Here is a 12,201-nt window from a genome sequence, read left to right as displayed (position 1 = left end):
ATTTACGATACGAGTTCCCTGCGGATCAGAGCCGGCGTTATTGGCGCGAGCATTTTAAAAAGGAGCCTGATACTGACGCGTCCCTTTCCACTTGAGAGTGCGGAAGAGAAATATGTTCCATCTGGCTCTTACTTGCAGCGTGGCTTGTCGCGAGAGCTAGATATTAGCATAATCTGGTATTAGCATAATCAAAAATTTGTATACTTAAGGTAAAATTTGTAGTCTTAAAGTTTACGATACGAGTTTCCTGCGAAGCATTTTTAATAAATTTTAGTATCAAACCCCCAAATCTATCACACATAATGTCTAATCTTTTTTTTTTTTTAATTAAAATGTCAGATTTAATTTAAAATAGCGCAAAGCAAGTTTATTATTTTTTTTGTAAAGAATATATATGTATAGTGGAGATATATTTTTAGTATTTTATCTATCATGTATTTTTTAAGATATATAAAGTTAGATTTTTCTTTATACAAAATTATAATATTGTTTTCAAAGCAAAACGCGAGTCTTTATGACGAGCATATTTTCATGGCCGCTACTGGACCGTAGCTCTAACGTTATTAAAATTTAGGTCAACCGCGGGTTATCGAGAAATCACCGTGCAAAACGTACGTGTCGCGCGCAAGACTCAACATGCAAAGCTCACGCGCGACGGTAATACTAAAGCGTCGGTTTTCACGTGGTTGGAATTTCATTTTATAAGAGAGAAAACGTGGGAAATGACTGAAATTCCACGACTTTCCGCTATTCGCATAACTTTTCGCTACAGTAGGCGCGACGATTTACATGCACGAAGATGCACATCTCATTGTAACAAACGCATTGATTGCGGATTACATCACGTATCGAATAGCAAGTGACAGACAAGTGACACTATTTGTTGAAAAAATTGGTCCTTTTTAGTACTCGATTGTTGGCGAGAAGAGTGCAAAACCGTTACCGCTCTTTGTTATGGATTTGAAAGCTTTGCTCGAATGTTTTTCACTGGCAGCTGTTCGTTGCATCGGTTGACCGAACAAAGTTTTGCAGGACTTAACTGTGGTTGCATTAGCTATGCTACTAGTCCTACAGCGAAACAAATACACATTTGCAAGTGTCTGTACCTTTAATGGCAATCCTGTGTTTCGCGGGTGAAATAGGCACAGTCTTGAATCAAGAAAAAAGCGATAGGAGGCACAGTATAACGTGTGGTGCACCGATTACATTTCTTGGAGATTCGGCGCTTTTTTTCAACATAGAAAAGTTTTCATTGATTGACGTAACAACATTTGTATTCTATAGAATCGCTAAGAAATGTATAATTTTACAAGAAGTATAATATGAATTATATCTAACAAAGTTTATATTTAAAAAAGAAAATACATTCTTTTTTCTAGATTAAATTTTACATTTAGATTAAGTTTTACTACTAAATTTCTTGTGATGTTAATAAGAGACGATGATATCAAGCACAGACAAAGCATGGAAGTAACTCACGTCCTTATTTCAACTGTGATTCATCGCGATCGTTAATACTGAAGTTAAAAACTTTGGATTTTCTTAGAGGACGAACAAGATGTAATGTTGTTTACTGAAGAATGCTCGGAAAAGTAAGGATTTTTCAATGTACGGAAAACAACGTCGGGAAACGAGAAATGTCCGGAAGGCGAATTAGCATGTTGGCAGTTACTAAATTACATTAGTTAGTTGGCGTTCAAGTCGCCCGTTGCCGCAAATCGATTCGCCCGTCAACGGTAATATGGCAATGTAATTATCGTCTGGATGCGAAGCGTTGGAGAAAAAGGAACGCGAGGGAAAGGATTAAGGCGTCGTTGATGGCACCGGGGGGAAGGTGCGACGCGGAAAATTCGTGCGGTAAATATTTAACCGCGAGGTCTCCGAGCCTGCCGGCGGGCAAATAACGCACGAAGATGGCAGATCATTAGACGTTACATCTCCCTTTAAGGGCGTATACCGGGGTCGCTCATCCCTGCAACCCTCAATGTCGGCTTCTTCGAGAGAAACCGGAGAAACCAACACCCGGGGGACGTACCCACTGTAAAATATGCCGCGTACATTTACATACATCTACCATTTTTCTCGACGTTACTAGCTTTCCCGTTCCACCTGCCGTTCTGAGCATATGCGGTATCTTATGAATGAATTGAGAACAAACGACTGCAAACCCGTTGACGAGATTCCTCAAACGCCACAGGTCTCTCTAGTCAGAGGACGTTTTGTCAAAGACGAAATTTAAGATCTTTTTAGTTACAACGTTTTCCCTTTTTTTTTATTGCAAGTTGTATCCTAATTCCAATTACAGCGAATTTAAAAACATGATAGAAACTTAGATTACATTCTCAGATTATTGTGTAATAATTTTAGAATCTTTTGACAAATTATGATTATTTGAGAACGCAGTACGCACAATTGACAAAGATATGTAAGATTTGGACTGGGGTCGAAAATTAAAGCTTCTTGTGTCGCAGCATAAACTTTACATCTTGGATGTAATTGGGAGCTTGAGTGGTTCATCAAAATGTGGAATGTTTCCCGTCGGCGCGAATATTCGCTATGTACTGGCAAACTGTGAAAGAGGAGTTAGAAAGGTCGTTAACGCGAAAGACGTTCGAAGTGTACCGCCGCGATCCCGACTTCGGCTGCAGCGACGGCGAAACGTAATTAATGATCGAGATGGAAGTCGCTAACCATCGAAGGGCGGCGCGGCGGAGAGAACGTGGAAGACGAGCAGGCATTTCCCACGCGCCGCGCGCTCAAGATGAGTTTGAAGGAGGGAATCACGGAATCTCGCGCTCACGCGGATGATCGAGTTATGAACGTAGCGAACCGATGATGCTGTTATCGTGATATAATATACCATCTCTCCTCATAAAGTCATTATCCTAAATTGTATGTTACAGTGGTGGAGAGAATATACGGTGAAATATGTTAACGGCGTTGTTAAGAGAGTTCCTCCGACATGTAACACGAACTGATTGCAAGCAAACAGACACAGTAGGGAATAATGAAAGTAGTAATAATGGAAGACGGTCTTTTATCTGTGCGAGAGTCTTGTTTATTCGTGGCAGGGAAATTTACGACAGCGATTTTACGACAAAAGACATTTTATATGTCGCAGTAATAACGTCACAAAATTATCTTTTACGAAGAATTCTTCTATAAAGAAATAATAAGGTTGATCATTATGAGAAAAAGTTCTTAAAATTTCTCAAACATTTTCGCCGTAAACCAATGCTATTGTTGAATAAAATCAGCCCCGGCTGATTCGCTCGAACAATCGGAAATAAAAATCTCCGATGAATAGGTGGCTGGATACGGTCGTTCAAGTCTCAATTGCTAGGCGCGTGCCACTCGAATACGATTTCTCTTTCGTTTAGTCTTCAGCTCACGTACTTTACACATTTCGTATCATATATCATTGATTTAACTACAGTGCATTGATTTTTTATCGTTATTTTATTTTAAGGAAAATTCCAGATTAATATAGATTGAGAAGAAAAAAGGGAAAATTGAAATTGAGAAGAATTTGATTAAAAATAAGATAAAATAAGTGTGCAATAAATCTTACACAGCTAATAAAGAGACAGAATTCTTTTTATTTTATTAGCACTCAATTTGACTAATGTTTTTAAAAATATATTTAATTCTATTAAACGATTGTATAACATTTGTTGTGTATAACATTTAAATAAATAAATAAGTGGATGTTGTCGTGCTCCGTTTAATCACGAAATAGATCTCGACTGCCTTGAATATCAGGATCTGACTAGTGGTTTTTGAAACATGACAAAAGTATCAAAAGACTATAAAGGGTAGGAATACATAGAGATTAGCGATCTGATACGTTTTATTTAACACAATCCAAGTTAGACGAATAATTTACAACTGTTAAAGTTGTATGACTTTTTGTTAATTAATTTTTGCGGTAGGAAAGGAAACCCTTATTGATTTTTAAATGACCGATAATTTCACGATTATATATAAAGATGTTTAAAATTATATATAAGCTCGTTTTTACCGGATATAGAGATTTTCCAGAATAGAGATCTATATACAATTCATCAAAGAACATGTTATTAAAATTAAATCGCTAATGAGTATAGCACACCATTTTACCTGCGAGTATTATTTCTCAAAACAATCATAATATTTCTCTTGGAATTACTGTCTGCTTTTAATTTGCAAAAGACCGTTTAAGAGGCTCTACAGGCAGGCGAGCGTAAGCTCGCCTCGAGAGTTAGAAGGGTCGTCTCTTTGTGGATAGATAATGAGAGACAAGGATAAATGAGATGGAACGGAGGGAACTTCATATGTCGGGATTATCGTCGGGATTCTCACCCTTCATCTCTCATTAAGTTATACACGTTGAATGATTTCGATACTGCTTTAATATCGCTATTTTGAATGATTCATTGACTTATTAATTTGTCAGTGATTCAAATTTGTCGATTTTCGTTTATTCGGTTTGTCTTGTTTTGAATAAATGGAGGATAAAACTTTAACCCCTTTCAGACCAATTATATTTTTATATTTTCAACTACGTAGCATAGAAACAGGTATAGATTAACGAAAGATTTGTATGGCTTCTAGAGATATATCTATAGATCAATACGAGAACGGAGTCTCCTTCCTTATGCCGCGATTGCCCTGAATCTATATTTTTATTCCATGTTAATCTACTGCCTTTTATACGCTGCAGCCTTTTCATCCCACACATAGGCACTTGGTGAAATTAAGTCTGCGAATGCCGCAAGCATGCTCAGCACGAGCGTTTCTCCTTTGTTATTATGAATGCAGTTTTCCACATTCTGCAATCGAAAATTATTTAGAATTTTAATAAAAATTCTAATTACTGAAAAATTGACGATTGTGATAATTAGAAATGCTAATCAAACAATGAGCAACGGACCAAATAATTGTGTTCTCTTCACATTTTATTAAATATATTTTTCGAATAATTTTTCTATTAAACATTAATCATATATTTCTCTCTAAATTTTTCCTTCAATTTATTATTTTATCTGCATTGATCGTTTCGAAGTTATAAATACATCTCTATATAAATCTTTTACGGTTTAATTTTCTTTCAATTATTGAAAAAGACAATAATTCTTGCTGAAAGACTAATGCGAGTGAGTTGGCTTGCGCAGCGTTTACAATCGACTAATTAAGAATTGATTAGTTACAATTGAAATTTCGATTCATAGTAAATTACCGCGACGAGTAAAGAGAACCAGGGAAACGATGTTCGAGGAGGATGAGATTTAAGCGCGCGCCTTTGACGGACGGTTGAAAACATCTAGAGCAACTACGCGACCGCTTTTCGCCGAGTTCTGTATTAACGTGGATGAGAATATTTCAAAGATACGCGGTGAACGCACGGATACACCGGTGACCCTATTTGTTCGTCGACGAATGGTGACTTCTCGCCGAAGGCATTTATACGTTGCCGACATTATTAAAGCTCTTGTACACTTTTTGCGACGTGATGCCAAAGGAGTCACCGCCCCGTATTCCGAGTTTTTCTTCTACAAGGTGTATTATCAATAAATAGAGCGTTGCTTTAAATTAAAGGGTCACTTCATTAAGAGCGGCTCTTGTTGTCGCCCAGATGAAGGCAGATGCTACGAAGGCGATTACGCGACGGGAACAATTCGCTCGACGGTGGTGGGACGTGGGACCACATCTTGCATTTAAAACTTTCACAGCTGTGCGAATTTACGCGATAATTTCGAGCTCCTGGCAGCTCTGACGTGAGCTTATTTCGAGGATGTGCGGTCGAATCATCTCGCGTGGATGATTTTTGAGATGCATACGGAAAATTATACATTTCTACACAGAACTAGGAAATGCAATAATATTGCTATCGCAGTCTCTCACTTTGAAACGCTTCAGCAATATTAATAAAATTTAATACCGCTATCTTAATTAAGATATTATTAATATATTAATATTAACACTGCGCGGACACCGTGGACTTTTTAAGGCATAGTCGAGTTTTTATTTATGATTCCCACGGAAATGGCTTCAGCTCTTAAAAAAAAAATTGCAACAGTTCCGGCCCATGTAAGTATAGAAATTACTTTTTGAAACCTTAAAGATGATACATGAATTTTTGTAGATTTCTTGTAACACAGAAACGCTTTCAAAAAGCCTTTGAACTTAAAAGTCTCAGGGTGTTCGGGTGAGTGCTCCAAAAACACGGCGTCCGAGCAGTGTTAATAATTATGATTTACGAAAATATTTTTCTCTTTTCTTCTCCTTTTCTTTATCTCTCTCTTTCACGCGATGCTCTATTTTATTACATTACATCTGATAAACTCGGTGCTTGCAAGATTTTCGGAGGAGTTTGCGAGATTTTGGAGAAACCGCGCTCATGATGTGTTCAAAATCAACGAACAAAATAAAGGTCCAGTTTTCAGGGCAAATGCAAGGACGAATTCTCGGAATCCCTCGGGATACGATGGTCCTGCGGTGCGGGCGATGCACCGCTTATTATACGGCGCTCGTGAGTCATGCTATGCGGGCATCGCAATTGCGTGCAGGATACCTCACGGCAATCTCAGGGAGAGAACTGGAGGGTCCGAATTGCCGACATTGTAAACACGCCTGTTAAGCCGCGCGTATGTGAGTCAAGAATGAGAGCCTGGCGCAACGTTGAGCGCGGCTTGACGCGTTTAATCTCGCGCCGATGTTGAGAGAAGGGGACGCTGATGGATATTTCGATACTGAAGATACATCGTTACTTCTTCGCTTTACTATCCATACTTCACTGCCTCCATTAGTTAGGTCTGATGTCCGGCACTGTCGAGCAAAAAGTACAAACTCGTACTGATCCCCGTAATTTACTATTTCACAAATCTTTATCCCTCCGATTATCATAGGTATTAATGTGGTGCCACGACGTTTCTCGATACTTTTTGCAATCGAGCAAAAGTATTAATCGCTGTTAAGTAGTTCTTGTCAAGAGAAGATGTAAGCGACGATATTTTTCAGATGTTTTAACGTCTTTCGACATTAGATAGTAAAGACTTTGACATACGTTCTCCTCGAGTTTTTCAGAAGTTTCTAAGGAAGATATTTCTTGAGATATTTTGTGCGAATTTTCAAGAGCCAGCCGAAAGAGAGCTGCTTCTTGAGCTTCTGCTTTTTCATAGTATCTATCTTATCGGATTACGATAGTTAAAAGAAGATTTGAGATCGGGTTGTTCCTAGATTTCCTAGATGTAGGAGCAATCGTTGAAAAGAGAGAGAGTAAATGTTCTGTTATATAGGTATATATCATTAAAAATAATACCGTAAAGTGCAATATCTATACAGGAAAGTTTAAACCGTATGGGTAAAGTTGTTTAAATCATAAGGGTAATCTTACGGATAAGCCAATTACCGTAACAGTGGCTTTGGTCGATGATGCGATTAATACTGCGACAGCGTCGTCGATTACTCGATTAGCAGTGTCTCTTTGACGACGATACCTGGTCTCTCGACACGGTTTGTAATTATTGAATATTTAACGTTGACGCCTGTCCGACGTTTGACTTGCTCAGAGAGCGTCGTAATTGTCGCGATACATGCGGTTTAACGGCCCACCGATCTCCCGGCCTTTGTCCTTTGTCCAGATTTGATATTATCGATCCCTCTGGAATGCGACGTAATGTTCCATTTCGGATTCCGTTTGCAGTTTCTCAGCGCCGTACCGCGTTTAAATATCGAGGCGAACAAATCGCGGGTCTTTCTTGCACAATTCTACCCCTCATACGCCGCGCTCTTCTAAATATTATTTTATATCATGAGAAATGTTTGTCTCGCGTCGCGCTGCGTCGAGCTATCTTCATTTCGCTCGCAGCAATGTAATTTTCGCAGCGATGTACATCTCGAAAGTGTGTTAATCTCGCGCGATGATAAATTTACCCATCGCCACGGGGAACGTAAATGAATCGGCAGAGAGCGGCGATACGGATACGACGCATACGGCGCCAGATGCATTGCGAATTTTTTTCAGTATACGGAGAAAAAAGTCGGGACGAGATATTAATGAATTTAGTTAACGAGCGCATTGCGGCAGTTTCTCCGATTGCGCTATTATAATACGGGCGATTGCCGGTGTGTGGATTTCTCGCTGGATTTAATAAAAATCGCAGCGTGACAAAAGAGCCAGAAATGGTATTGGATGGAATTTACGTGTTTCGTGATTTATTCGTAAAGCAAACATACGGTCATACACAAAATGCAGCCGTGCACTTTCCAACTATTCGCGCGATAATTCAATAAATTCGCGGGCGTATTAATTGCGTGATAAAGGTATATAATTACGCGTAATGAAGTATATACAATAGACACGCGTGATTAATATTCGTTGCCGGGACATCGAATTGCACATTGCTTTCTATTTTATTAGAAAAATTTATATATGTCCACTTTGTATTTTGTTATTATATTGTAACACAAATGATTACACAATAATGCAAATTACATAATAGGAATAACGGGAGGTGAACCAATAGTTTGATTGAGTAAATGAACTCTTGTTGTTTTTCTTTCTCTGGGGTGGAGGGAGACTTTGCCTAAGTCCTTGATGTATCATCAATCACGTAGCTTGATCGAGAATTTTTGGCGCCGGAGGATAGATGAGGCGGATGGATACGATTTTTATAGCTCACCCCGTCATACGGAAGGCATTTTTTCCAACGGCCGTCAATGCTTGAAATAAATCGGATACAGAGGAAGATACCATAAGAGAACTGCCTCGTTAGACCATGACACTGCCTCTCGCTTCGACCCTTGAGGCGTCTTAAACGCGAAGAAGGAATGATGCGGGAGAGAATTGATGACGTAATCGAGCGTATATTATCTATAATATTGTTGGCGATGTTGAGATGGAAGTATTCAAAAAGACATCAATGTACTTAATGGAAATGTTTTTTTGCGTGTAATATTTCCCCGGGAGATATGGATTTTCTCTCTATGGAATATTTTAGCACTGTCACGAGGATGATGCAAGTGACAATATTTTTATCGAAATAAAATATACAAGCGATATTGGCTCTTATCAATTACGTCAATAACGAATGCTGCAAAATAAATTTTTTCAGAAGAATTGGAATTTGTAATAACTTTAATAACAGCAGTATTGACATTAAAGTTCTGATGACTCGATGAGAGTATAGTGATGTAGAATTTTACATTAACGAATATCGATACATTTTTTTTTTTTTCAATAATATTTTATCAAAAGCAATATTTTAAATTTTTTATCAAGAGATTAAACTGTCGTACTAACGGAGATTAAGTTAGTACGACATTCTTTTATTCATTAAGATTAATTTTATTCGATCTTGTTTAATTTTTTTACTCGCACTTTTATCGGCGCTTCTTTTGAGTTACGAGGTGGCATTGATCGTGATAAAGTTTCGGCTTCACACAGTGTTTCATATCCGAAACATGCTAAGCCGTGTCATATATAGTGAAAGCTCGTGACAAACTCGACCAATATTTTCTGAAAAGCCTCTGGGATTTGTGGACGGATCATCTTTGGCTGCTTTATGCCCTCGAAAGCAGAAAAGATCGCGTAAGTCTCGAGTAGGGAATATGAAAGGATAGTAACGTGATGGTGACGATCATATTTTACGTGTATTTTCAACATTTAATATTTTGGGAATAAAAATTATGAGAGGTTCTCTGTATTTAAAAAAAAAATACGAGAAATTATAAAGTGAAAAAAATACATACAGTTAAGTCACTTTTTTATTAGATTTTTGCAATTAGGAAAACAATTTTTCTCCATATTATTAAAACACAATTTATGGGAGAAAATATTTATTATATAATATTTATTGCACAATTAGTATGTTTGTCTTCTTCCTGCGTGTGTAGTATCGACTTTGTACAACCGTTCGTATAATCCGGTATGGTCTAGTGGCTAGGATACCTGGCTTTCACCCAGGAGGCTCGGGTTCGATTCCCGGTACCGGAATATTTTTTTTTTTTTTTTACAAAAATTCAGTCCGCAACTTTTTTTTAAGTTATACATTACCTACTATTCAATAAAACTAAAACAGCACGTTTAATTATTATTTATTAATAATATATTTATAATATGTAAAAGCTTTTTTTTCTTTGGAAATGTATAAATTGCAAAAGTAAATATATATAAGTAAATAAGATAATATAATGTTTTTATATTAAATATTAATTATATAGTGACAATATATAATGGCAATATACAGTAGCAATATCTATCTTTATTACTTTTTCCTCTTTCCTCCAAAAATTACATGTCAAGATTATGTGAAATATTTAATTATGGATAATATTGGGATGAATTATGTATAACAGAATTTTTTAACTTACTTGATAGAAAAAGATCCTGGAGGGCCTGGGCTGCCTGGCAGAGGAGAGCCCACGTTTCTGCAGCAGCGAGTCCTGTGCCTCGCAGGGTAAGGACGTCCCCTGCCACTACTGCGAGTCCTGGGCCCCCGGTCACATCCGTCGGCATTCTGTGAGTAACAAAATAGTATTTTATAATTATCCATTAAAAAATTTAAATGCTTATACTTTTATGGAATTTTTTAAATAAGTAGTTAATGATTTTGTAAAAATAATTAATAACAAATTTGTAAGAGTAGTTGTAAATTTTGTAAAAATGTAAGAGTAGTGATAAATTTTGTAAAAATGTGAAATGAAGACATTGAGCGGATCGCGAGGTAGAGATTTCAAATATTAGGATTAGGACGACGATACTTTGTTTTGCCTTGTGGGGTGAACATGCGCAGAATCGGGGAAACGACACGACGGCAACGTGTCCCGTAGCTCGTATCGCGAATAAACAAATGCAAACACGGCGTGCATATTGAAGGTATCAGGTTTGTTGCTTGCTCAGTCCCGCTTATATTAGCCCCTTTGTTCGGTGTGTCGCCATGCCTTGATGTCCCAGCGAATGAAGAATTATTTTGCAAAGATTACTCAGTACAGGTTCTTTTCTCGATAATGTCACGCGATGTGTAAACGCAAGACACGGAGCAGCATTTTGCGATGAAAATTTATTATATGATCGTGCCTTGTTTATATTAAAGCAACATGTTTATGTGTTAAAGAACATGCACATAATAATATCTTTTCGATAGCTAATGCAAATATAATTTTAGAGAATTTGATCAAATCAGATAATAAATATACTTCTTACATGTTATTTTTATATTGTATGGCTTTTCCTATAAATATGTATTTCCAAAATTATCTCGAGAAAAAAATTATTCGAAAATTCCTGTACAATTTTATTGCATTTTAAAGATTATAACATTGTAAAAGTAGAAAGGAACTGAGGATTGTGATATTTTTCGTAAATTATATTTTTTTTGTTAAAATTTTTCTGCTTTCTATTATCTCGTGAAATCTTTTCCACATTCTTGGAATATAAGAAGAGAATATCGAGAATTGGGAAGATTTATCGGTTTAACTAAAAATCCCTGAGTTTTCCCGCAAATTTATTTTTAATCAAACACAGGCAACCACGTGGCGACGCGGTTCTTCTGTCTCTGATCGTCTGCAATTTTGCTTATAAATCTAGCAACCACGGGAATCTCGACGTCATATGCACATCTCGAGGAACAATCAACAGATACCGTCAGAGAAAACAATAGACGTCAGTCCCGTTTTCAGCAGCGTTCTCCTCTGCGACTGCTCTTTCAAGTAGAGTAACGCGGGCTATCGTTATCTGCTTTTCTCTGTGTTTCTCACTGATTTCTGCACGTTACGGGACCTCTATTAAGCTGGACCCCCCACCAGCGCAAATCAAGTTCGCACTAGGTCAAAAATTTAGTGCTATTTAGGTGCTAATTAAGTGCCCTAGTCCGAATTTTGGTGCTCGAACGGTTTAGCAGGAAATCACGTAAAAAATGGGGGGGTCCAGCTTGCCATTAAGCTGGACCCCCCCATATCAGAAAATAAAAAACAAGTACACTATAATTTAGTGCTAATTAAGTGCTAATTAAGTGCTCTAAAATAACGATAAAATACTGACAGATTATAACATTTATTTAAATAAACAACTATATATTGAACACAGTACCGTCGCGGTCGACACAAACACTTAAAAAACTTGCTGCATGAATATATTCGTTACTAAAATGATCTAAAACATATATTATCAAAATATTCCCACATCTGAGTTTATTGCTAACAGTAAAACAATTACGATAA

At 37.3% G+C, this 12,201-nt stretch overlaps 1 protein-coding gene, 1 long non-coding RNA gene and 1 other non-coding gene across 3 annotated transcripts in view; 2 read left to right on the top strand and 1 right to left on the bottom strand.

The window, feature by feature from the left end:
• LOC139779201 (uncharacterized) overlaps positions 1-10,493 on the top strand; it is a 109,330-nt gene extending 98,837 nt beyond the window's left edge. Inside the window, exon 3 of the long non-coding RNA XR_011719824.1 lies at positions 10,361-10,493. This is a non-coding gene — a long non-coding RNA (uncharacterized lncRNA). The remainder of the gene's footprint in view (positions 1-10,360) is intronic.
• LOC139779199 (uncharacterized) overlaps positions 1-11,085 on the bottom strand; it is a 41,525-nt gene extending 30,440 nt beyond the window's left edge. The window contains exon 1 of the mRNA XM_071717485.1: positions 10,354-11,085. Coding sequence (XP_071573586.1) covers positions 10,354-10,498 — 145 coding nt within the window. The 5' untranslated portion in view covers positions 10,499-11,085. The remainder of the gene's footprint in view (positions 1-10,353) is intronic.
• On the top strand, positions 9,905-9,976 carry Trnae-uuc (transfer RNA glutamic acid (anticodon UUC)). Its single transcript has one exon. It is a non-coding gene; the product is annotated as a tRNA-Glu (tRNA).
• Positions 11,086-12,201: the final 1,116 nt, after the last annotated feature.

This window comes from Temnothorax nylanderi, unplaced genomic scaffold (genome assembly GCF_030848795.1).
Source record: "Temnothorax nylanderi isolate EJ_2023f unplaced genomic scaffold, tnyl_v1.0 TNYL_tig0214_pilon, whole genome shotgun sequence".
In the NCBI taxonomy this organism is placed as follows: Eukaryota; Metazoa; Arthropoda; class Insecta; order Hymenoptera; family Formicidae; genus Temnothorax; species Temnothorax nylanderi.
Note: the sequence above shows the minus strand (reverse complement) of the source record. Positions and strands in the feature narration are given on the sequence as shown.